At 38.8% G+C, this 22,326-nt stretch overlaps 7 protein-coding genes across 8 annotated transcripts; 3 read left to right on the top strand and 4 right to left on the bottom strand.

The window, feature by feature from the left end:
- Positions 1-155: 155 nt before the first annotated feature.
- LOC106354211 (40S ribosomal protein SA) lies at positions 156-1,669 on the top strand (the record flags this gene model as incomplete). Its single annotated transcript, NM_001315694.1, is given in 5 exon segments — positions 156-324; positions 493-755; positions 829-1,026; positions 1,113-1,320; positions 1,408-1,669. Coding segments are annotated over 5 exon segments (879 nt in total). The 3' UTR covers positions 1,482-1,669.
- On the bottom strand, positions 1,492-3,732 carry LOC106357221 (ethylene-responsive transcription factor ERF073). The gene has a single exon (XM_013796899.3). The coding sequence runs from the start codon at positions 3,405-3,407 to the stop codon at positions 2,655-2,657; it is 753 nt and encodes a 250-aa protein (XP_013652353.1). The 5' UTR covers positions 3,408-3,732; the 3' UTR covers positions 1,492-2,654.
- A 3,932-nt stretch (positions 3,733-7,664) lies between these two features.
- On the top strand, positions 7,665-9,002 carry LOC106357220 (MADS-box transcription factor 23). The gene has a single exon (XM_013796898.3). It carries the CDS (start codon positions 7,705-7,707, stop codon positions 8,356-8,358), a length of 654 nt encoding a protein of 217 aa, XP_013652352.1. The 5' UTR covers positions 7,665-7,704; the 3' UTR covers positions 8,359-9,002.
- Positions 9,003-9,230: 228 nt separating this feature from the next.
- LOC106354210 (translation initiation factor eIF-2B subunit alpha-like) lies at positions 9,231-11,484 on the bottom strand. The gene is made up of 6 exons (XM_013794091.3): positions 11,425-11,484; positions 10,591-11,025; positions 10,083-10,235; positions 9,876-10,017; positions 9,554-9,795; positions 9,231-9,472 (listed from the first exon to the last, which is right to left on the bottom strand). Exons 1-6 carry the CDS (start codon positions 11,467-11,469, stop codon positions 9,266-9,268), a joined length of 1,224 nt encoding a protein of 407 aa, XP_013649545.3. The 5' UTR covers positions 11,470-11,484; the 3' UTR covers positions 9,231-9,265.
- Positions 11,425-13,416, bottom strand: LOC106355946 (60S ribosomal protein L16-like, mitochondrial). Its single transcript, XM_013795805.3, has 3 exons — positions 13,030-13,416; positions 12,444-12,578; positions 11,425-12,353 (listed from the first exon to the last, which is right to left on the bottom strand). The coding sequence occupies exons 1-3, from the start codon at positions 13,240-13,242 to the stop codon at positions 11,724-11,726; spliced, it is 978 nt and encodes a 325-aa protein (XP_013651259.1). The 5' UTR covers positions 13,243-13,416; the 3' UTR covers positions 11,425-11,723.
- A 415-nt stretch (positions 13,417-13,831) lies between these two features.
- Positions 13,832-18,438, top strand: LOC106354209 (pumilio homolog 23). 2 transcript variants are annotated; one of them, XM_013794088.3, is made up of 12 exons: positions 13,832-14,046; positions 14,475-14,685; positions 14,768-15,131; positions 15,208-15,510; positions 15,616-15,786; positions 15,932-16,075; positions 16,212-16,331; positions 16,415-16,600; positions 16,705-16,853; positions 16,940-17,122; positions 17,226-17,612; positions 18,071-18,438. In XM_013794088.3, exons 2-11 carry the CDS (start codon positions 14,498-14,500, stop codon positions 17,608-17,610), a joined length of 2,193 nt encoding a protein of 730 aa, XP_013649542.1. In that variant the 5' UTR covers positions 13,832-14,046; positions 14,475-14,497; the 3' UTR covers positions 17,611-17,612; positions 18,071-18,438. The 2 variants fall into 2 exon arrangements, with proteins under 2 accessions (XP_013649542.1, XP_013649544.1); XM_013794090.3 differs by having other exon boundaries at positions 13,878-14,046; positions 14,449-14,685.
- Positions 18,439-19,028: 590 nt separating this feature from the next.
- Positions 19,029-20,443, bottom strand: LOC106354208 (RING-H2 finger protein ATL3). The gene has a single exon (XM_013794087.2). It carries the CDS (start codon positions 20,094-20,096, stop codon positions 19,185-19,187), a length of 912 nt encoding a protein of 303 aa, XP_013649541.1. The 5' UTR covers positions 20,097-20,443; the 3' UTR covers positions 19,029-19,184.
- Positions 20,444-22,326: the final 1,883 nt, after the last annotated feature.

The raw sequence follows: 22,326 nt of genomic DNA, 5'->3' as shown, positions 1-22,326 counted from the left end.
TAAAAAATACTAAACCGGTGATTATAAATCCGATTTGATAAAACCGTATGTTAAGGACAAGGGTATAATCGACTTTTACACACACAAACTAGGGTTTCCGCTTCATATATTGCAGCCACTTAAAGCTTCCTCCTCCTCGCCTCTCTCTCTCGTGTAATTGCAGAAGAAGAAGAAGAGAGAAAACGAAAATGGCGGCTAACGGATCTACTCAGCTTTCACAGAAGGAAGCTGACATCAAGATGATGTGCGCTGCTGAGGTTCACCTCGGAACCAAGAACTGCAACTACCAAATGGAGCGTTACGTCTTCAAGAGACGCAACGACGGTAATTACAACTCTTCTCCTCTTTCAAAAAAATGTTTCACTTCCAAGTAGTTATGATTTAGAGCATTGAGATCTGTTTTTTTTTTTGGTTCCGACAGCTGTTAGTTTTAGTTTAGGTTTTGGTCGGGTCGGCTGATGTTTGTAGTATCTGTTTGTTTTTGCTTGTTAGGTATTTACATCTTTAACCTTGGAAAGACATGGGAGAAGCTGATGATGGCTGCACGAGTCATCGTTGCTATCGAGAACCCACAAGACATCATTGTGCAGTCAGCTAGGCCCTATGGTCAGAGAGCTGTTTTGAAGTTCGCTCAGTACACTGGAGCTAATGCCATTGCTGGAAGGCACACTCCTGGTACTTTCACCAATCAGATGCAGACTTCGTTCAGCGAGCCAAGGCTTTTGATTCTTACTGATCCACGTACCGACCACCAGGTAAAGTCAAGATGAGTCTTTTTCCTGATTGGTTTTGTCTTAACTTGGGATCTTGTTTGTGTATGTGTTGCAGCCCATCAAGGAAGGTGCTTTGGGAAACATTCCAATCATTGCTTTCTGTGACACTGACTCTCCCATGAGGTTTGTTGACATTGGTATCCCCGCTAACAACAAGGGGAAGCACAGCATTGGTTGTCTCTTCTGGCTTCTTGCTCGTATGGTCCTTCAGATGCGTGGAACCATTCGCCCTGCTCAGAAGTGGGATGTCATGGTAATGAGGCATAGAAGTCTGTAATTTCGTTTCTTGTGTTCTTGTTTGGTGTTTGACTTCTTTTATATGTTGTTGTGCTGGTATAGGTTGATCTGTTCTTCTACAGGGAGCCCGAGGAGACCAAGCCAGAGGATGAGGATGAAGTTGCACCTCAGGCTGAGTTTGGACTACCTGCTCCTGAGTATGGAGGTGGAGACCAGTGGACCACTGCTGCTATCCCTGATGCTGCATGGCCTGGAGAAGCTCAGGCGCCGATCTCTGCTGCTCCTGCCGCTGGTTCATGGAATGATTCCGGTTAGTCTTGACATATATAATATCCTATCTCGGCCCCCCCTTTGGTCTTGACATATATTAATTTATGGTCTTTGTTTTATTTTTCAGCTGCTCCAGCAGCAGCAGAAGGTGGATGGGACGCGGCTGTGCCACCCACAACTGCAGTGACCAATTGGGAATAAAGTTGATAGCCTTTTACAATAGCTAAATGGCTATAGACTTGTTTTTTTTTTGTTACTGCTGGGATCGAAGAGTTCACTGTTTTTCTTTTTTCTCTTGAGATAAGACACTTAGATTACTCTGTTTTGCTCCTCTTTTTGTTGTTGAATGGAATCTCTATTTATCTTTTGCGCTTTATCACAAATATAGATTGGTTATTTGCAGCTGTTCTTTACCCAACATATCCCACAATAATGAAAACAAATCTAGTTTCTTATATACTTCAATAGTCAGGGTATTGGTTAGCCAATAACATCCTATCAAACCCTCAATGTTGGTGAACGAGTATGCAGTCATTGTTCCATCAACCATGAAAGGCAAGAACTTTCTGATTCATAGACATAGACACAACAGATAGCTCCAAAGAGTCCTTATGTAAAAGATGCTGCTCAGCCATAGAAACAGTGAAGCCACTTTGCTGTTTCAGTGTCCATTCTCGAGACTAGTTCGGGCGTTATCACTAGTTCCATGTTGTCCAAATGGTAGATAGAGAGTTTACAGGCTGTTTTTTTGCTAGTAGTATTCAGGATCACAGTGGAAGACAGTTTGAAGCTTTTTCCTTGGATATGCTTTGGCGGCTAAGGGAAAACGAGGAATGAGCTGATCTATAAAGGCGTACAGTTTTATAAGTTTTATGTACAAGAAACAAAATGAGAAATTGAGTAGGACAATGGCCTTCTCATTTCTCATTTTGTTTGATACCAAGCTTAGTGCACCAAGGATCATGTGATTGGTTGAAATGCAATGTTGATGGGTCATGGACAAAAAAGATGGAGAGATTTATGGTACTGAGTTGAGTCCTAAGGAACGGTTTGGGACAAAGTTAAATGGGTTTGAGCTCGTGCTACAAGGTGATGTTGTGGCCCATTGTGTTGCCAAACATACTTCAGTTTTTACAAGTTTAGATCTTGTGTAATGCAATGGCTATAGTCCGCTAGTCGATGTTGAAAAGCCGGGAAACAAAGCATTTCTTTTAGTATTTACAAGAGACAAGAACAAAACAAATTCAAGAGTCAAGACACTAACTAGGCACATACAAACAGACCAAGAACTCATTTGTACAAAACAGAACACCAAACACTCGTGTCGTTTTTTTTTTTACAACTCGTGTCGTTTATACAATAAAAAAAAACTGTTCAAAACCAAAGATCCATGACATTGACTTCATCTAAGAGACTAGTCAGAGACGTCGAGAAACCACAGTTTCCCCCCTCCATAAACGGCGTCTGTAAGAAACACTCCGTCTCGTTCTCAAAAGCCAGAAGCTCATCAACGTTCCCTTCACAATCATAATAACCTTTCTGTCTCTTCTCCGCATCATCGCCCATGATAATAACATCTTCAAGCCATTGCGTATCGACCTGACTCGCGTCCGCGTTATTATTCTCCTCCCACAAGAAATCAAAACATCCACCACCAAGAACATCAACATCCTCACGCTTCTCTTCTATCTTCCGAACCTGTGGCCGCTGTGTTGGTGGTGGTGAAGAGGCTTTACGCTTTCTAGATGATGACGCAGGAGACTCGTTAGGGAAGTTGAGTTTAGCTTTAACTCCACGGAGCCTCTTAGCTTCAAAGTCATAAGCTCTCGCAGCATCTTGTGCAGTGTTGAACGTCCCTAGCCAAACTCGAACTCCTTTGATCGGGTCGCGAATCTCAGCCGCCCATCTTCCCCATGGCCGTCTCCTGATTCCTCTGTACTCGCTACTACTACTCTTATTCGTCTTCTTCTTCCTCCTCCCATCTTCTCTTTTCATACCTAGCCATGGATAACACTGAGAATCTCCCTCCAAGTCGTCGAGTGTCAGGTCAACCACGTCGTCGCGTATCCAGGAAGGCTTGCCAGCTCCCGGCGCTATGTAATCGGAAATTACTGCTCCTCCACACATTTTACTCAGGTTTTTAAATAAGGGTGTGAATTAGAATTTTTTAAAAGTTTTGGGGTTTGAAGTATAATATCTCTCAAATGTTGAATGTGGTTTGCTTTGAAGCTGCAATACTCTCTCTTTTATATGCAAAATGACCCACGCGTGTTTCGTAGAATGACAATTGGGGCTAGTGGATATTAGCTGATTTACTGTTTTACCCTTGCATAGCTTTGTTGTAGATTTTAAAATATTTATTACAAGTTGGCTGCCTGCTGCAATTAATCTGGATTAGATGGGATTATTAATCTTTAGTATTCGATCTTATCTATAATCATCATATATTTACATTAATGACTAATATATTCGTATGTATATTGAAGAATTTTTCTTTTAAGCCTCTTTTGATCACAATATATTTGAGTTTAATGACGGTGATTTCTGTCTCCCAATTTAATGCAACGTTTATATTTCTTTTTTATTTCTATGTAATTTTGACCTGTTGTTGTGGCCAAGCATATTATGATATATGATGATCAGTGATATGAAGCTCTATATAGATTTCTATCAATTTTTCCATTTAGTACAATATTTATTTGTTCGCTTTTTCTAAAATTCTTATTCTAAATTTTCTTGTATATTAGAGGATGATTGGTTGGGGCTGTAGATGCTCTGGACAGCCAAAATTTAGTCTACAGCTATATATCTCAATCATTCAAGCTTTGCTTTCCTTAAAAAACTCACAGCAAAAAAATCTCTGCAAAATCAAAATATAGCTGTAGAGAGCTTTATTTCCAGAGCAAAAAATTAGTGCTTTAGAAATCTACAACAAGGAAAGCTACAGCAAATAAATCTACAGATTAAATTCTACAGCAAAAAATATAAAGTTACAGCACTTATCAATCATCCCCTTAGTTAAGCTTATTTTACTTTTTCGTGTACCACCTCTCAGGAGGTCGCCATGGCTTTTGGACTAGTCGATGTGAGCTACAACTTGATATATAAGTAAAATATAAACATTAATTAATCATAGTGTAATACGAGTTGTTAACCTAGCTATAGGGGTATGTCGTTATTAAATATGGCATTAAATTTTGAAACCAGAAGCAGTCTTTAATTACTGACTAACTGAACCACGGTTTTCCCCACTAACCATTTTTAAATCTAAATTAATCTATCAACTTTTCTTTGAATCTTTTACAGCAAGATAATCAGTATATATTACAGTTATATATGTGTGTGTGTGTGTTTTTGTGCACGTATGTATGTGTGTACAGGTAATAGTGTATTGTTGAGTGATAAATAAAAGACTATAGTTGCTCATAAAAAAAAAGACTATTTGATATATTAAGCGTGAGCGTGAGATTAGTTGAAGAGTAATTAAGGTAATTAAGTAACGGTAATTAAGGGGTTCCGAATCTAATGGCTCCGATTGACGGGAAAATAACGATTTTAAGGTCAAGCAGGTAACGATGGGCATCATCTAGACTTTACGGTGGTTCCTTTTTGGCTCAAAACCGTAGAAAATGAAGATTCCAAATGGTTGTTAGTGAAATAACGATTAATCGAGTAGTGGTGTGTAGAATTAGAGGTATAGGAATAACTTGTTTCTCTTAAATTTAGTAAAGACACAAAATTTCATATTTTGTTTAGAAATTAAAAAAAAAAACATCAGAATTAGACTATTAATGAAATCTTTTTTCTATTATTATTCAATTAGTGATTTTTTTTTAAAATGTCAAATTCAACCGTGTTTATTCTTCTACTTGTATCAAAAGTGTCAAATTACTCATTTCTTTTAGTGATATTAGTAATTGCTTGTATCAAATTACATATTGTTCAATTAGTGATTTGTATCAAAAGTGTCAAATTACTCATTTCTTTTATCACACTAATGCTATGCCGAGTGGTAGGTTGGATAATTAAGTTGATTACAACTTCTTGAACAACGCTTAGCTAAGTTTGATTACGAATTAGTACCTCGATTTTTCAGTAAAATCCAAATTTATTCTATAACTTTCACGTATATATTACACCAAAAAAAAAAATTCACGTATAACTTTGCCTAATGTATTTAAGTGATACATTGTGATTACGGCTAAGATTGGTATCTATTGTCATAGAAAACGTCGGCCGTGGCCCGTAATCACAATCTGCAATTAAATTTACTGGACCGTAGATATACGAGCTAGCAATCACCGGTAGTTTCTTTAACACGCAAAATTGAAAGTAGCGTATCTCATAAATCTAGGAAATAATATTACCAATTAGATTAAAAGGGTTAAGTTTCATTTTATGGAATCTTTCCATAAAAAAAGAAATTATTATTTTTTTTTTTTTTTTTTTTTGTCAAAGATTTCCTTTCATAAACTCAGAACTGAGTAATCAAAGAACATAGTTTGGATACAACACTCATTGTGAAAGCAACAGCAAAACAAGTGGCTGCGCATTGATTAAAAGTACAAGATAGTGGAGTGAAAAGAGTGACAAGGTTTCTGAAAAGAAAACCTGTGATCTTAATCATGTCCAGCCATGAACGCATGGCAGAGGAAAGGACAATAGAATCCAAAATTAACTGAAGACTTGAGAGTCTACGAGTCTTTGCTGATTGAAGAGCTTCAATCATTTTTCCAGCTTCGTTGGCAAGGGACAAACCTGCGCTCAAACTGATAGAGGAGCCTTGGGAGTCACGGGCTTCCCCCTTTCCATAGATAAACCACCCAAAACCTCCAATTTTAAAAGCTTTAAACCACATTCCATTCACCATATCAGTCGAAAGGATTTTAACATGAACAGCTGGGGACCTTACAGCTACAAACACAGAGACAACAAAGCCATGCTTTATGAAGTCTGAAAACTGTGAAGAAGACCACCACTGCCAACTGAGTAAACCTACAATAATTGAAGCCAAAACCACAAAGGCAAATGTCCAAATAACCTCATACTTGGGTAAGAAACTGGTACACCACAGTGTAATATCCTCATACTGAGGTAAAGAAAGTTTCATGAAGAAACCCACAGAGCCTGCAACATCCTCAAACTGAGGTAAAAAGAGCATTAAAGAGAGCACAACATCCTCATTCCAGAGTAAAAAGAGACTCCTATTGAGATAATTAAAACTGATACTCAACGGGGGGATGGGAGCTGAGGTCAGGCTGAGAGGGAGGACTCCGATATTACCGTATCGATACCCATAGCTCTCACTGAAACCTAAGCTAAACCGCAAGCCAGTAGACAAATCCGACACAGGAATCGCCTTCACCTTAACGGTGACTCTGAAAATAATGGAGCTTGATGACAGAGCGGACGAGTCAACAAACTTAAAGAACTTGATAGAGCGTGAGTCAGCATTGGGTGATGGGCGCTGAGCATCAGGTGGTGGAGGTTTAATCCCATCGGAACAGTCAAGTTCCCGTGCGAGATGGATTCTCGGAGCTTCTTTCCAGTTTGGTGAAGCGAAGACACAGTGCGGCGGAGGAACGAGCACACAGCTGACGGTTACTCTTTCTAAGTAAGGAAGGCGATAGACCCACGGTGGTGAAGTCGTTTCAGTCGGGGGAGATGGAGATGCGGTGGAGGAGAGCCGACCAGATCTTGTAAGTTCAGCATCCACAGTGAGAGGAGGAGCGGTGGCGACGGTAAGACGAGGAATGGTGGCGACAGGAGAAAGCCGAACAGATCCGGTGAGCTCACCCACGGACTGAGTAGATCCGGTACATTCGTACGTGCGGAGGGAGACAAGCTTGAGGCCATAGATCTGAAGCTCAATAATGGAGCTTATGAAAATCATCTTTAAAACTTCTTGGCACACAACTCTGGAGCGTGAGGTCACAGAGTCGTCAAGGTTGCGGTGAAGGCGAGACGAGGTGAAGCTTGAGCAAGGTGACCGGATCTCCTTGGAGAAGAGACACATACCGGTACGAAACAGAGACGAGAGCTTGATAACAACGAAGTAGGAAACAGAGGAGGAGCAGAGGTGAAGAAGATGATGAATAAAGGCGACGCCGGCGAGCCTCGACTCCACCGGCGTCGGGAAACGACAAACGAAACGGCGCCTCGATGTCTGTGCCTGGGAGAGAGCTAGGGCGAACTTTAACTTTCGATAAAAAAAAAAAAAAAAAAAAAAGAAATTATTATTATGACGAGCATTTAACACCTCAAATTAGCATAAGTATAATGAAACTTCCTTAACTGACTTCAAACTATGTGTATATAAATAAATGTCGGAATATTTTTTTCCTTACAGAGAGTCTTTTATTTTTGTAACTAGGGCTAACTCAATATTCTTGTGATCTCCTCTCTCATCATTGTCCTCATCAACATGGAGGATGGAGAACCTTCATCAACCGCTTGCTTGCAGCTCAAAGAAAAGCTCCAACAAAACCCTAAAACAACCAAAGGTAGACAGAAGATAGAGATCAAACAGATCAGCGAGGAGAGCAAGAGGCAAGTGACGTTTTCAAAACGCAGAACGGGGCTTTTCAAAAAAGCGGCAGAGTTAAGCGTCCTATGCGGAGCACAGATCGGTATCATAACGTTTTCACGTCGCGGCAGGATCTACACGTTTGGTAACGCGGACGCACTCGTTGAAAACTACTTGCGGAGGACGCCCGTGATGCTGAGGTCACATCCTGGTGGTGACATGGCAAACGAAGGTGAGGAGGTAGACGGTTTGAAGTGGTGGGAGAAGACGGTGGAGAGTGTGCCGGAGGAGGAGATGGAAGAGTACATTACGGCTTTGAGTGGGTTAAGGGACAAGTTGTGGACAAGGATCTGTCAGCTGGGTGGTGATCGGATGATTCAGATGAATGCCCCGGTGTTTCAGAATCAGATGGCTGAGATTGAATGGAAACTGACGGATGAGAATCTGACGGTTAGGAATGATCAAGGTCCAGCAGGTAACGATGGTTATCTAGACATTGCGGCTGGTACGTTTCTGTCTCAAATCCGTTTAAGTGATGAAGTGTTTTCTTGATATGTATTACACTTTGGTGTTATATTTATGTATTGTATGTTTATCTAAATTATTTACATTCGTTTAGCTCAGTTTAACTCATGTGTTTCACGTTTGATATTGACTCGTTTATCTCAATTAACTCAGGCGTTTAATATTGTTAAAATGTTACACAAAAGACCCTGTTAATATTGTCCATTCTAAAGTAAATACTTGACACAACGAAGCTGTCTACAGAGTCCAGCTGTCAGACTTACGGCTCTTCAATCTATATGATACCTTTCGTATAGTTGATGAAGTACACGACCACTATTCCCGAGACTTTCCTTCTGCGTTTGTGGATTCTAACATACATGATATATCAGTTTCGGGGGATGCTCATTCAAGTGATGAGAGTCCATTCCTTGAATTCATTTCTTATCAGGATTCTCTAGAAATTGGTAGCTTGGTTGGAACAAGACAGACTCCCGAACTCTTGTTCGATTCAGAGGTGTTCTAAAAATCGATGTAGGCTACGTATAAGAGGCATCTGTCTAGTTAGCCAATCAAATCTTAAATTAAACGATTTTTCAAGATTGATTTTTAAAAAATTGATCAACTCACTCGAAAAATACTGCCCATATCTAGCACCTAGGTGATCCTTAAACATTGGATTTTTGTGTCATATTTGACTAGACGAAGATACATCATCATGGACAAAACACTAACTCGACTAGTCATTAAAACGTGGGACTTCGGTTCAGACACCTCAATTAACAAAAGAAAAAAAAATGACTCCAAAAAAAAAACAACTAGGCTGTGTTTTGGTCCATTGTCCATTATGCAAAAATGGAAATAAGGTTTTTGGATGAAAATCATATGATCTTAGACTATCTTTAAAGTGGAAGCAAAACTGAAAAGTAAGAAGTTATTTAATTAGGAGTGACAATTAGAGATAGAGTTGAATAAGCTCATCGCTAACAACAGACGGAGAAAGAACACCAAGGTCCGTGAAGAGTAGCGTTAGGTACTGAGGCGGAGTATAATCTCTAGCCGACATTTCTACTTCCACCTTCGCCGGAATCTTTACACCAAACTCTATCGGTCTCAGCGCCGGTGCCATGTCCTTTTGGTCTAATGGATAAAGCCTAGCAAACTGCAAAACACAAACAACTTTCATTATAATTAAGCATCCTCAATCCCTCTCTTAGATCTTTAATAACAAAATCCAAATTACCTTGTAACTCTCGGCGGCAACATAGACCGGCTTGTTCATGCTGTGCGCCACGAGTGCGATCTGATAAGTTCCCATCATGTTGATGATACCTCCACTCTCTACAACTCCATCTGCCCCAACAAACACCATGTCCACTTCGTCCATGCTATACGCCACAGCTGAATCAAGCAGCAGCTTCACAGGAATGTCAAGCTTCGATAGCTCATTCGACAACAAAACTCCTGTTCCATCCGGCCTTCCCTCTATAATTCATGGAAAAGGTTCAATGACTAAGTACAGCTACCGACTGTGTATATTTAAAAGATACAAAAGAGAGAGGAACCTGTGCAAAGAACTCGGAAGAGCTTGTTGTTTTGAGCAGCAGTCTTGAGTATCTCAAGAACAACTCTAGAGAGTCCATGAACCAATATGGTACAACCATCGAATATAAAATCCTGACTAAGCATTGCTATAATCTTACGAGCCTGCATCAAAGCCAACACCTTTCAGCTCTTCTTCTTCTATTATGATGTTAAAAAAAGAAAGTTACCTTGCAAGAGATTTCACCAAACTTCTCAGCCCTTTCAAGGAGACGAGACTTAGCAGAGTTAAAATCCTCGTACTCCAAAGCAGACGTCCTCGTCACGTATCTGATAAACAGATCGCATCCAGCAGTCAAAGAGATCGATGTCTTGTCCCATGACTAACAACAACAACAAAAAATAAAATAAAAAACAGAACACTAAAGTCTTTGTCTTTTTTTTTTCATTACCAAAACAAGAAACGAATGAACAGACAGTGAATTAAAACACAAGGAGATTGATGTCTTGTCCCATGGCTAACAGCAAAAAGTTTAAAACAGAACACTAAAGTTTTATCTTTTCATTACCAAAACAAGAAACTAATGAACAGACAGTGAATTAAAACACAAGGAGATTGATGTCTTGTCACATGACTAACAAGAACAAAAAAAAATTAAAAAAACAGAACACACTAAAGCCTTGTCTTTTTCATTACCAAAAAAAAAAAAACATGTAATGAAGAAGTTAAGTTTTCACCTTGAGTGTGTCGGAAGCTTTCTTGAGCTCAATCTCAAGCTCCATCATGGTGCTAGCCTCGCTCGCTCGGATAACCGCAGCTAAAGCTCTTATCGCCGCGACGGCTTCCGCCAGATCCGGCTGTTTCCTCCAGCCGTTGAACTCCTCGATTACATTAAAAGACTTGTCCTTTCCGAGCTCGGAGACGGATGAGTCGGAATTCTCTTCGCCGGAGACGCCGCCTCCCACGGCGGCTTGAGCCTGAGCTAGCCAGTCGCTTGTGATGACGCCGTGGTGCGCCGCTCGGGTTTGATAGTAAGCGGAGATGGCGTCGGAGTTTTGGAAAGGGGCTCGCGTGGTGTTGTCTGCCATGGGAGGTGAGTTCGAGGTTCGTCGCCGCTCGTCGTCGAGGATGAACGATGCTGATCTTCGCCACATTTCTTCTTTATTTTTGTTCTTTTTTCACAAAAAAAGAAAAGAAAATTAAAACGTCGCTTTCACGAGAAAAAAGTGTTTTATTTAGTTCTGGGTAAGATTATCCATATTAGGCCCATTAATAAGCCCAATAATTATTTTCGATTCTTCTTGCGTCTATGTATTTGTCAAAATTTAGTCAAGAGACTTTTTGGATAGCAAACTATGTCTGAGTTACAAAGACAGAGATGTTGAAACTCTTGTATATTATTGTTGTAAGAGACCTTTTTGGATCTAATCACGTGATCTAGTTTGACTGCTGTCTCACCAATCTTAATCTTTTCTACAATTGTGTATCATAGGGTGAGGATAATCTAATGATTTTTAGGCCATTCACACTGTATGATTAGTCCTCACATATACACACATTCATTCACTCACACGTATTAGCCATGGACATATATACTTGCTTGAGATGATGACCATGTGATCGGCCACGTGGTCACGATAAGGCTGCTTAATCAACAATATAGTTATATATAGAGTTCTCAAAGACGAAGCCAATAAGACCTTAGACCAGTACATATCAATTCAATTTGATAACGTACTAGCTCATGATTGTGTTGAATACATGCTACATTAAATATCATTTCTTGACTACCTTCTTTTATTGAAAGTAAAAAAGATAATGTTTATCAAGAAAAAATAAAACTTAATAATCTTGTCATACTCCAAGAATGTTATATAGTTTTTGCGTTAAAAATGAACTGAGTCTTTATAGGCATTTTAGAAGCACCTACTGTAATAGCTTTTCTAGCTACACTTTCGGGGACACCAGCCATCTCATAAAGAATCTTCCCTGGTTGAACCACAGCCACCCAATACTCCTGAGGTCCTTTCCCACCACCCATACGCACCTCGCACGGTCTCCCCGTAACCGCCTTATCCGGAAACATACGTATCCAAATCTTCGCGCTACGCGGCACGTGTCGCACCATGGCTCGTCTCGCTGCTTCCATCTGCCTAGACGTGATCCAAGCCGGTGCGAGCGTTTGAAGAGCGTATCTTCCGAAACAGATGCGATTATCGCCTGAGGATATACCTCTTAGTCTTCCTCGGTGGTGTTTAGGGAACTTGGTACGTTTCGGAAACAATGTGCCGGAGGAGCCCTTGCCGCCGCCGGCGCTCTTGGCGGGTTTCTTTTTGGAGCTCTTGGAGGAAACCTTTTTGGCGCTCTTGGCCGCGGGTTGCTTGGCGGCGGCGGGACTCTTACCGGAGCTGCTGTGCATCTCTCTGGGACGATTCACTGTGGATGGAATCTTGTTTTCTTGTGGAAGGATTGTGTGTCTGAAATGCCATGTTCCAGGAACCTAATTAACCACAGTGAGTGTAAAAACAATCAGCTTATATTTATTTTCAAAAAAACATGTATGTTTTGATAAGGTTTGTTTCTTTTTTACCTGTCCGAAGCGAGGGCTTTTGCAGTAGAAAGCAGCTGGTGTGGTCTTTGTAGGTTCGGCTGCCTTTTGAGGAAGATTAAAACCATCACGGGATTCTATTTCAGAAGCAATTGTATGATGCAAACCCTTGATACCCTGAGGCATAAGAGTCATTAAGTGGGGTTTATGAATTTCTTACTAGACCCTAAATAAAAAGTTTTATGACAGGTAACAATATCAACGCTAGACTATCAACTCTATGATAACTCAAAGAAAAGCGCAAACTCGTACAAAAGACACCGATCATGACTCGTACAAAAGGCAAACAAAAAATCAATTATATTTTTTAAAGCAAGGTTAGAGATTATATTATCACTAAAAAGAGCACATGTAAAGAAAAAACAAAGTGTAAAATCTACAATGATTAAAAGTGACTCATAAAAAATAAACGACATAGACGAAGTGAAAGTGACTCGTAAGAAGAAATGAAACTAAATCCACACTGCAAAATGAAAAATGTAACCTAAATCGAAACAGTTCCAGATCAATCGAGGAAAAACACATAAAAATCCTCCACAATTTTAAAACAGCAACCGGATGAACACACCTTGTGATTGATGGAGACAAGAGTCACGGGAAGAGATGAAGTGGGATCAGAAGCAGCAGTCTCCAGAGTAGAATACAATAAACGAGACAGAGTAAGGAGAGGAGCAGGAACAAGAGTAGATGGAAGAAGAAAGAGTAAGCGTCGGCTTGTGTGAGGTTGACGACGAGTTTGGTCGGCGAGGGTTTTAGCTTGGTTGATCAATAATGTCCGCATCTTTAGATCAGGACGTGCTCTCCAAGCCCTAATGTCCCAATCACTCTAAACCACACTGACTGCTGCATAACCATTTTTGGAACCCTTCATTTACTTTCATTTTGCCTTGTTTTCCAAGTTTTTTTTATATTTAATTATAATAATCTCGAAACAAGTCTTACAAAAAGTTTTTTTTTTCCATTTGTATCAAATCCTAACACGACGTCAAAAAAAAAAAAAAAAAAAAATCAAATCCTAACACAATACAAAATAAATTCAAAGATATTATCATTCAAATAAGTTTTTTGTTCTGTTTTATTTGGTTGTTGAAAGAAAAATCACTTTTTGAAAAAAATGTTTTAAAAGATAATTTTTTGGATTCTTTATATATTTTTTAGTTAATATTTAATAGTGATAAGCTGTAAATTAAAATAAAACTGATTATTATTGATTTAAATTAATCAAAATTTATAATCTTTTTTTTGGAACAATCAAAATTATAATCAAATTTCCGTTTATTGACAAAATAATGTTTCACAGTGAATACAGAGATGGGTTTGGCTACTATAGTGGGCCTTGAAAAGCCAGTTAATTCCTAAATCAAACCATTCCCTACCCTAACGGCGCCGTTTAACGCAGGGACAGAACAAAACCCTAGACATCATCAACCTTGTCCGAACCTCAAAAACAGAAGATTTTGATTCAAATTCTCTGTCGGACTCCTAATTTGTGATTCTTCCATCATCTATCCGCGCCGCGTTATCTCTCAGTCACGCTTCTTCGAGCTTCCCTCTCAACACCAAATTGTGTGCTTCGCATCCTCAGGTTTGTGTGCTCTACTCTCTACTATACAAACCGAGTTATGTTGTCCTCGAGTCGAATTAGAAACCCTTATTTTAAGGTGTATAATCTAGAGCTGTGTTAGTAGTCCTGAAAGTTCACCTTATTGCCCATGAACATGTTTGATTCTTGCTCTGATAAATTAAAAATTGAACCTTTCCTATGACTGTTATGGTAACAGCTGTGTTGTTAGTTTTGGAGGTTTACTGTATTGCCCATTAACATTAACATGTTAGATTCCTGCTGTGGATATTGAAAAATTGAACCTTTCCTTCTTTAAACTGGTTATTGTGAGTGTTATGGTCTGCTTTTTTGATCTTTTGAGTTTTTTTCTTTGTGTTTCTTAGTGTTTTTATAGGATTTAACTATGGATTTTCATGGTTTCAGTTGTTTCCTAATAATTGCCATCACAGGATCATCTAGGAAGATAGCTTTGATGGGTCAACGGGAAAAGTCTAGCAACAATCACAGTTCCAGGAAGAGAGGAATGGGTAGGAAGGACCAGAAAGGTGGTCGTGGGGTTGATAGAGATAGTAACAAGAGGAACCAATCCAATGATGCCGCCAACGTAAAATCAGCGTCAAAGAAACAATCCGAATTTGAACATCAGAATCAGTTTGTCAGGTAACCGGAGACTTTACCTTCTGTGTAATTTTTTTGTTATTTATGAGAAAAAACCTACTGAATTGTGATTAACCTTTTGCAGGAAAGAGATTGATCCAGAAACTTCAAAGTATTTCTCTGAGATTGCCAATCTCTTTGATAGCAACGGAGTTGATTTAGAGGAACGTTCTGTGATATGCGGAAACGCACTTGAGGAGACGAGAGGGAGGGAATACGAAATCGCAACTGACTATATCATAAGTCATGTCTTGCAAACTCTGCTTGAAGGATGTGAGCTTGACCAGCTTTGCAGCTTCCTGCGAAACTCTGCGTCTGTGTTCCCAGCCATCGCGATGGATAAATCAGGCTCTCATGTTGCAGAGTCTGCTCTCAAATCCCTGGCCACTCATCTGGAAAATCCAGATGCTTATTCTGTTATTGAGGAGGCTTTGCTTTCCATATGCAAGGTACTTATTATACTATTCTTTACATATTGAGCTTGCTTGCTTTGATTGTGACGGTAAAATGTTTTCTTTTGGTCAGGTGATTGTGGAGAAACCTCTTGAGATGATATGCAACTGCCATGGTTCTTATGTTCTTCGAACGCTTCTTAGTCTATGCAAAGGAGTCTCTATAGAAACCCCTGAGCTTCGTGGCGCAAAATCATCGAAAGCTCTGGCGAAACGTTTGAATTTGAAGACGTCTCATTCAGATGAGAATAATCTAGAGTTCTCTCATCAAGGGTTTCCAGATGTTTTCAGCTACCTATTATCTGGGATTTTAAGCTGTAGCAGAGAGGACATGAAGTATCTTCAAGTCGATCAGTGTAGCAGTCTGGTCTTACAGGTATGTTTTGTGGCCCTCTCTACTCTTTTGTTTATTTAGCATGGAATGTTAGTTATCAACTGCTCTGTGGTTCACGGTGATGTTTAAATAAACTTCTTTTGACAGACGGCTCTCGGACTAATGGTGAAACAAGATGATGAGTTGCTTGAAATCATTCCTCTTGTTCTGTGCTGCAACTCTGCAAATGGAAAAGAAGAGGGGGTTCTTATAGAGACTGATGTTGCCAAGGATATTTTAGAGTCATTGAAGGATAACTCATTCAGTCATTTGATGGAGGTAACTGAGTTGCGTATTATGGACATGTTGCCTGATTTAGACGATTCAAAACAGTATCTAGATTGTATGGTTTGTCCTGTATGATAGCCGCTTATATGTAGTAAGAGTGTCATTATTCTTAAGTCATCTTCATGTCCTTTTTCAGGTGATTTTGGAAGTGGCTCCTGAAAGTTTGTATAACGAATTGTTCCACAAAGTTTTCAAGAATTCGTTATATGATCTATCTCTTGATCGATCTGCAAATTTTGTTATTCAAGCTTTGATCTCCCATGCAAAAAAACAAGAGCAGGTATTCTGATCCTACCGAACACTTCATCTTTTTTTTTTTCTGTTGTGTTAGCTTCTTTTCATTTCAGGGTTTTTAGCCTCGTGCTATTTCCTTGAAGCCGACAAACTTATGTTGAATTACTTCTGTATATGCTTAGATGGGTTTGATATGGGAAGAATTAGCTCCAAGACTCAAGGATCTTCTTGAACAAGGGAAGTCAGGTGTTGTGACTTTTCTGCTAGCTGCTAGCCAAAGGCTTCAAAGTCATGAACATAAGGTTAAAAATTCAACTGAAAATTTCTTGTTCCGTTGTTTTATTTAAGAGAATTATTATACATATACTTCTTACTGATTTGACAGTGTTGTGAGGCCCTTGCTGATGCACTATGCTCCAAAAACGAGACTCGTATCTCCATTGCTCCACGGTTGTTGTTTCTTGATAACTACTTTTATTCCCAAGATAAGTCTACATGGGAGTGGGCACCTGGTGCAAAGATGCATCTCATGGGTTGTTTGATCCTTCAGGAGATTTTCAAGTTTTCTAGCGTATGTTTCCTTTCCTTCTTTGGTGTTGACAAAACTAGTTACGTTGGATTTAACTTCCCAAGTTTGGCTGCTCATTAGCGTTCACATTATTGCAATTCTCTCAGGAACTTATACAGCCATACATAACAAGCTTAACTTCAATGAAACCTGAGTATACCGTTGAGACAGCAAAAGATCCCAGCGGAGCACGAGTCATCGAGGCCTTTCTTGCCTCGAATGCTGCTTCAAAGCAGAAGCGTAGACTAATTATAAAGTACGCACTGCTTCTTTATGTTTTATGCTTCAGGCGATTGTTACTTATTCTGATGATGTTTCTTTTCACCTTTGACTTCCTGACAGGTTACGTGGACATTTTGGGGAGCTCTCATTACACAAATCGGGCTCATTCACTGTCGAGAAGTGCTTCGATGCATGTAACGTGGCACTAAGGGAAGCCATAGCAGCTGAATTATTGGAAGTGAAAGCTGATCTCTTAAAAACAACGCAAGGGCCTTATCTGCTTAGGAAGCTAGATATCGATGGGTAAAGAACTTAATAATCACAAAACTTACTTTGCTTTATTTGATGGAAGTTGTAAGATCATATCTTAACCATTCTTTTGTATGGAATATTTTATTTGTTGCAGTTATGCCAGCAGACCTGAGCAGTGGAAATCAAGACAAGAAGCCAAGCAATCGACATATAACGAGTTTTGTTCTGCGTTTGGGTCCAGCAAATCAAACTTTCCAAAGAACACATTTGTTTCCGACGCACCTGAGAATGCGTCTCAGGACGTGGAAGTAGAGAACACAAGGAAGGAGAGTGACCATCGTCCTACTTCCGGGGTTAAGCGCCACCGAGAAGAACATGCGAGGGATAAACATGTATCTTTTGCTGGTGGAAAAGGGACGAAACAGAAGAAGAGCAAAACTAGTGAAGCTACAACAGATAAACCAGCTACCAAGAAAAAACCTTTCCTTTCTGGGGAGATGATTGGGAAGAATCGGCACTCTAATAAATTGAGAATTTGAAGGTTAGACTGCTCTTAATCATATTTTTTTCTCTAAATTTTATTGAAGATGACATCATAGTTGAAGATCTACCCTCACAAGAATGATATAGAAAACTGCTTTTTTTTTTGGGATTACACTTTAAACGAATTTTTATAGAGGTCTAAGCCTTTCCTAGGAACTGTTAACAGTAGCAAGCTTATAAGATGAGTTTTTTTAATGTTTCAGTTACAGATCCAAAAATAAGTGTAAATATTCTACTACCAAAAAATGTATTAGAAAGATTCAAGTCTTATGGTTCTGTTGCTGTGATCTGCTGGTTTCTACTTCTTCGTGCATATGTTAAAGGACCTTTCCTGATACAAAAATACACAATCTTGGTGTCAATTATAAAACATTAACAGAGGGAGATGTTTAAGAAAATTATTTGAGAAGATTGAAAATTGATTGGTGTGGTATTGTCTTTACCTGTTCTGTATAGGGCTGGCTCCACTCCTTGGGATTCTTCGGAAACTGTCTTTTTCACCTCGTAGTGTCTCCTCCTTCATCTCCTTGTTTATGTTCAAATCTCTCACCGCTTTACTAGAAGCTACATCCATGGAAGCTGGCAGAATCTGACGACCCTTTACGTTGCTGCTATACAAAACTAGAAGTAGCAGAATCAGAGTTGCTGAAGTCGAAACAGGTGTTTGCAATCTCTTCATTGTGAATTCTCTTTTTTGATCTTTTTTATTTATATCTTGGAGCTCTTGAGACTGCAACTGAGAAAACTGTTTTGAGTTAAAAAGAAAGAGAGACTGAAACTCTTGTAGATTATATTATTGGTTTAAGATACTTTTTTGGATCTAATCACGTGCTTTAGTTTGACTCCTGTGCCAATAATTTTCATTTTTTCCCAACTGTGTTTTAGATGGTGAGTATATTTTTTATCGTTAAGTCTTATGATCTCTCGACATTTCAGCGATGATTAGGACTCGCATGAATATAGATCTTTTCTTTTTATCAGTCTATGGAAAAACAATTTATTCACGTCTTAGCCATGGACGGTATATGTGACTGAGATGACTTGATCATCTTACTCACATATCAGATGAAGATCATGTGATAGGGCACGTGGTTACTGGTCCCGTTTCTAGTAGTAGTAGTTGTTAAGTCCATGAGAAGAAAGTTTGCAGGTTAACAGATCATGTCTTTTATAATAATCATCAACGGTTTTTTTATTTTCTTTTACTTTTAATTAGGAAAGACAAAAAGTGAAACAAACAAAGACCTAACCGGTTTAGTTATGCAGTACTGTCGTTTACGGTAAAGCAAACAAATAGGACTGTGTTAGTGTAGATGAGCTTTCTGCAACCATTTGTTGCGTCTATGAATCTCAGAAGTTGATTAGAAAGAAATATAGGACTCTTGTGTTGATCTAAGTAAAACAAAAGCTTCCGAGTTCCAAATTCCCTTGGCATAGATAAATGATATACTTGGATAACAAAGTAACCTCTCAAAACACAAAAGCCAGTAACAAAAGCAGAGACCACTACACAGTTTGACATATTCATGCAACCTTTTCACTCAGCTACTAATCTAATCACTCACAAACTTCAAGGATCAACAGAAGCAGCAGCACCAGCAGCACTGGAACTACCACTGCTATTGCTACAAGAGACTCTCTTGTCTCTGCTCAGAAACCTCCTCAAAGACCTCAACCTAGTTGTCATTGGAGACTTTGGCTCTTCCTCCTCAGCAATAAACCTTATTGCTGATGAAGACGGCACATTTTGACTCCTAGCTGCAGAATCATTGATATCAAGAACAACAGCATCTTGACCAGTACCCTCTTCTTGAGACCCAACATTGGTGTTTCTGGTACTAACCTGATCCTGGCGACCCCAAACCAACACGTTGGTCGGAAAATCCGAAGAAGGACTCGAAATCTGAGACAAAGCATCTGATACATTGTTGGAAACTTGTTCAACCCCCTTTGAGTTAGCTTCAAGAACAGCGTTTCTGCAAATGGGACAAGTCGAATGAGACTGAAACCACATGTCAATACACTCAACGTGGAAGCTGTGGCTACACTTTGGAAGCAGCCTAGCTTTGTCTCCTTTGACAAGCGCAGACAAGCAAATAGCACACTCCAAACCGTCCTTACAACTGTCTTGTCTGAAAAAGACAATAGGCAAGGAACTGAGCTCAAAAGGGGTAAGCCCTCCAGTGTTGGATAAAGCGTCTTGCCCCGGGACGAAGATGAAACGACGTCGCTGTCGGCGAGTGGTTATTACAGGAGGAGTGATTGGTGATTGGTCTTCTTGCTCTAGCTCTTGTTCTTGTTCTTGCTGCTGGAGGTGGTGATCTAATCGCCACCAGTAGAGTTTGGCGTAGAGGTGGAGGATAAGGACGAAGAGAACCGCCATGAACAGAACAATGACTGCTGTGAGGATGATCTTGCTTGTGACCTCTTCGGTGGATAGGTCTCCGAACAGTGAGCTATGAGCAGATCCATCATCGTCCATTGGTGACAAAGAGGAGTGTTTTTTTCTCGAAAAGATCAAAACTTTTTTTGTTCTGCTTCTTCAAGTTTGCTTCTAGAGACACAATGAGTGTTCCAAGATGAGCCCAGAAGCTGAAACTGCTCTTTTGTTGGAAAAGGATGAGACTTTATGTGAGATTAGCAAAGGATGGAGCTTTGTGTGAGATTAGGAAAGTGCAAAACAAGAAAAGGTCTGTGTTTCAGTATCTCTCATGGCCCATGGTCATGGAAGGAAGAAGAAGGAATGATAAGAGAGAAGCAATGAAGGAGATGACATCGAGGAGTGGGGCCAAGTAACTCTTCCCTATAAAAATCTCTCTCTACTCCACCACAATGATTCTTTCTTAATTCTTCTCCATTAACGAAAATAATACTACTAATTATTATTTTCTTGACTAATGTCTTTATTATTTTACTGCGGAAAATATTATTTTTAACAATGTATAGTATTTCGTAGAAAACATTATATATTTTAAATGTTTAAATTAGTAAGCAAATGAACTTAGCGATAATGCAGATTTTTTTTCTTTGCTAATCTTTGGATAAGTATACCGATGCTGCAATAAACTTGACCAGTGAAAAAACTTGTAGTGATAAGACCATTCCGCAACTTGCTAAATGTGAACCGTTGTAATATCTGTTTGTACCTATACGGTTGTACCAATCACTGCATTGCCTCTCTTGGAGGGGACTATTCCATTTATGCTTTGGTAGGTAAATCCCATTTTTTGTGTAAAAAAGTTATTTATTCTTAGTCTGGAAATTTAGGCAGAGACAATGCTGATGAAGACAGAAATCTTTCCAAATACAAAGCTCAAAGAAAAAAAAAGTTGTTGGAAATAAACAAATCTTACATCACAAAAATAAAAGTGGATTTAAATAATATATAAAAATTTAGGTCAATCTATTTATAACTAATTGATTTTAAATTAGACGTCTATAGAATTTAATATTATAGCCAAGAGCTTAATATTATAGCCACATAGCTTCAAATATTATTTCAAATATTACCACGACCAATTCGAATAGACTTTTGATGAGTCTCCTTGAATGTCTTTATTGTATTTCAACAATATTAGTACTATATTTACAAATGCAGCTTATGGATGATATTTAATTAAATGTTCTTACTAGACAAGCATGAATGTTTTCTTACCAATAAAATTTCTCAAAGAATATGGAGTGCATAATAAACTAAAATGATTGTGTGTGTCGACTGGTTTACACATCTTTTAACACTCTTTAGTCTTTCCACGATATCGATAACCCTCCAAGCCACCACTACCTTTTACTCTCTTAACATGCGTTAATTTTTTGAATAAACAAGCAAAGTAAGTCAAATGTAATAGATGACGTTGGGACATCCACTAACTAAAAATAATTTAGATAGCTAAAATCATATTGTATCTACGTATATTGCTAAAATCATATTGTATCTACGTATATTGAGCTAATGAAGATCCTTTTAGGCTTTCAAGATCAAAGGAAGTGGAAAACAATCCTCCTGCTCGAGTCCTATGTTTAAGGATCTTGTCTTTTCACGAAGTGGAACCTTAAAGTCATTTGCAGCTTCAGGCACTCATAAATATATATGGACAGAAAAATTGTTTTAAAGAATCATTTAAAGAGTTTTTTTTTTGAAACACTTAAGAGGTTAAAATAGTTATGATATTAAAATATCTAATCAGCCCATGTCTGATTTTTAATTATAATTCTAATCTTGATAATAATAAATTTGTGTCAGATTTAGTTTACTAACTCATACTATTATTAAGTTAGTATATAATCCCAAAACGGTATTTCAGTCCGTTGAACCTTGAGTTATATTATAATCAAAGTTTCAACCTACAACACACACATCAACCTGATTTCTTGCTCAAGAAAAGCAATAACTGATATTTTAAAAGTGTCCCAAATCCTCTTAAATGATAATTACTCGAAAGGAATATTAAGAAACTGTAACATTGTTTTTCTTAAAAGTCAAAAGATTATGGTTACTAGGCAAAATGATGAGAGAAGAATTATGATCTCCTTCACCCTCTTCTTCCTATAATAACATATCCTTTTCTTTAAATCATTCTCCCTAGATTCATATGGATTTCACATTAACTACTTGACGAATTCATGTCTCTACAAATCATCAAGATAGTATTACTTTTGGTTCCATGGACGATGGCGCATTTTTAACAGATCATTTATGTTTTACGAAGATG

The sequence above is a fragment of the Brassica napus genome, chromosome A7 (assembly GCF_020379485.1).
Source record: "Brassica napus cultivar Da-Ae chromosome A7, Da-Ae, whole genome shotgun sequence".
Taxonomy (NCBI): Eukaryota; Viridiplantae; Streptophyta; class Magnoliopsida; order Brassicales; family Brassicaceae; genus Brassica; species Brassica napus.
The sequence above is the reverse complement of the archived record's forward strand: the minus strand, read 5'-3'. Positions and strand labels throughout refer to the sequence as shown.

Bases quoted from the DNA above. Each gene is read 5' to 3' on its own strand.
- LOC106357221 (XM_013796899.3), bottom strand. From the start codon at position 3,407: ATGTGTGGAGGAGCAGTAATTTCCGATTACATAGCGCCGGGAGCTGGC.
- LOC106357220 (XM_013796898.3), top strand. From the start codon at position 7,705: ATGGAGGATGGAGAACCTTCATCAACCGCTTGCTTGCAGCTCAAAGAA.
- LOC106354210 (XM_013794091.3), bottom strand. From the start codon at position 11,469: ATGGTCATCATCTCAAGCAAGTATATATGTCCATGGCTAATACGT. The intron at 11,026-11,424 runs GTGAGTGAATGA...TTGTGAAAAAAG, and splicing joins TATGTCCATGGCTAATACGT to AACAAAAATAAAGAAGAAAT. The intron at 9,473-9,553 runs GTAATTTGGATT...TGTGTTTTGCAG, and splicing joins TTGCCGCCGAGAGTTACAAG to TTTGCTAGGCTTTATCCATT.
- LOC106355946 (XM_013795805.3), bottom strand. From the start codon at position 13,242: ATGCGGACATTATTGATCAACCAAGCTAAAACCCTCGCCGACCAAACT. The intron at 12,579-13,029 runs GTGTGTTCATCC...CTTATGCCTCAG, and splicing joins TTGTCTCCATCAATCACAAG to GGTATCAAGGGTTTGCATCA. The intron at 12,354-12,443 runs GTAAAAAAGAAA...GTGGTTAATTAG, and splicing joins AAAGCCCTCGCTTCGGACAG to GTTCCTGGAACATGGCATTT.
- LOC106354209 (XM_013794088.3), top strand. From the start codon at position 14,498: ATGGGTCAACGGGAAAAGTCTAGCAACAATCACAGTTCCAGGAAGAGA. The intron at 14,686-14,767 runs GTAACCGGAGAC...AACCTTTTGCAG, and splicing joins CATCAGAATCAGTTTGTCAG to GAAAGAGATTGATCCAGAAA. The intron at 15,511-15,615 runs GTATGTTTTGTG...TTCTTTTGACAG, and splicing joins GTAGCAGTCTGGTCTTACAG to ACGGCTCTCGGACTAATGGT.
- LOC106354208 (XM_013794087.2), bottom strand. From the start codon at position 20,096: ATGGACGATGATGGATCTGCTCATAGCTCACTGTTCGGAGACCTATCC.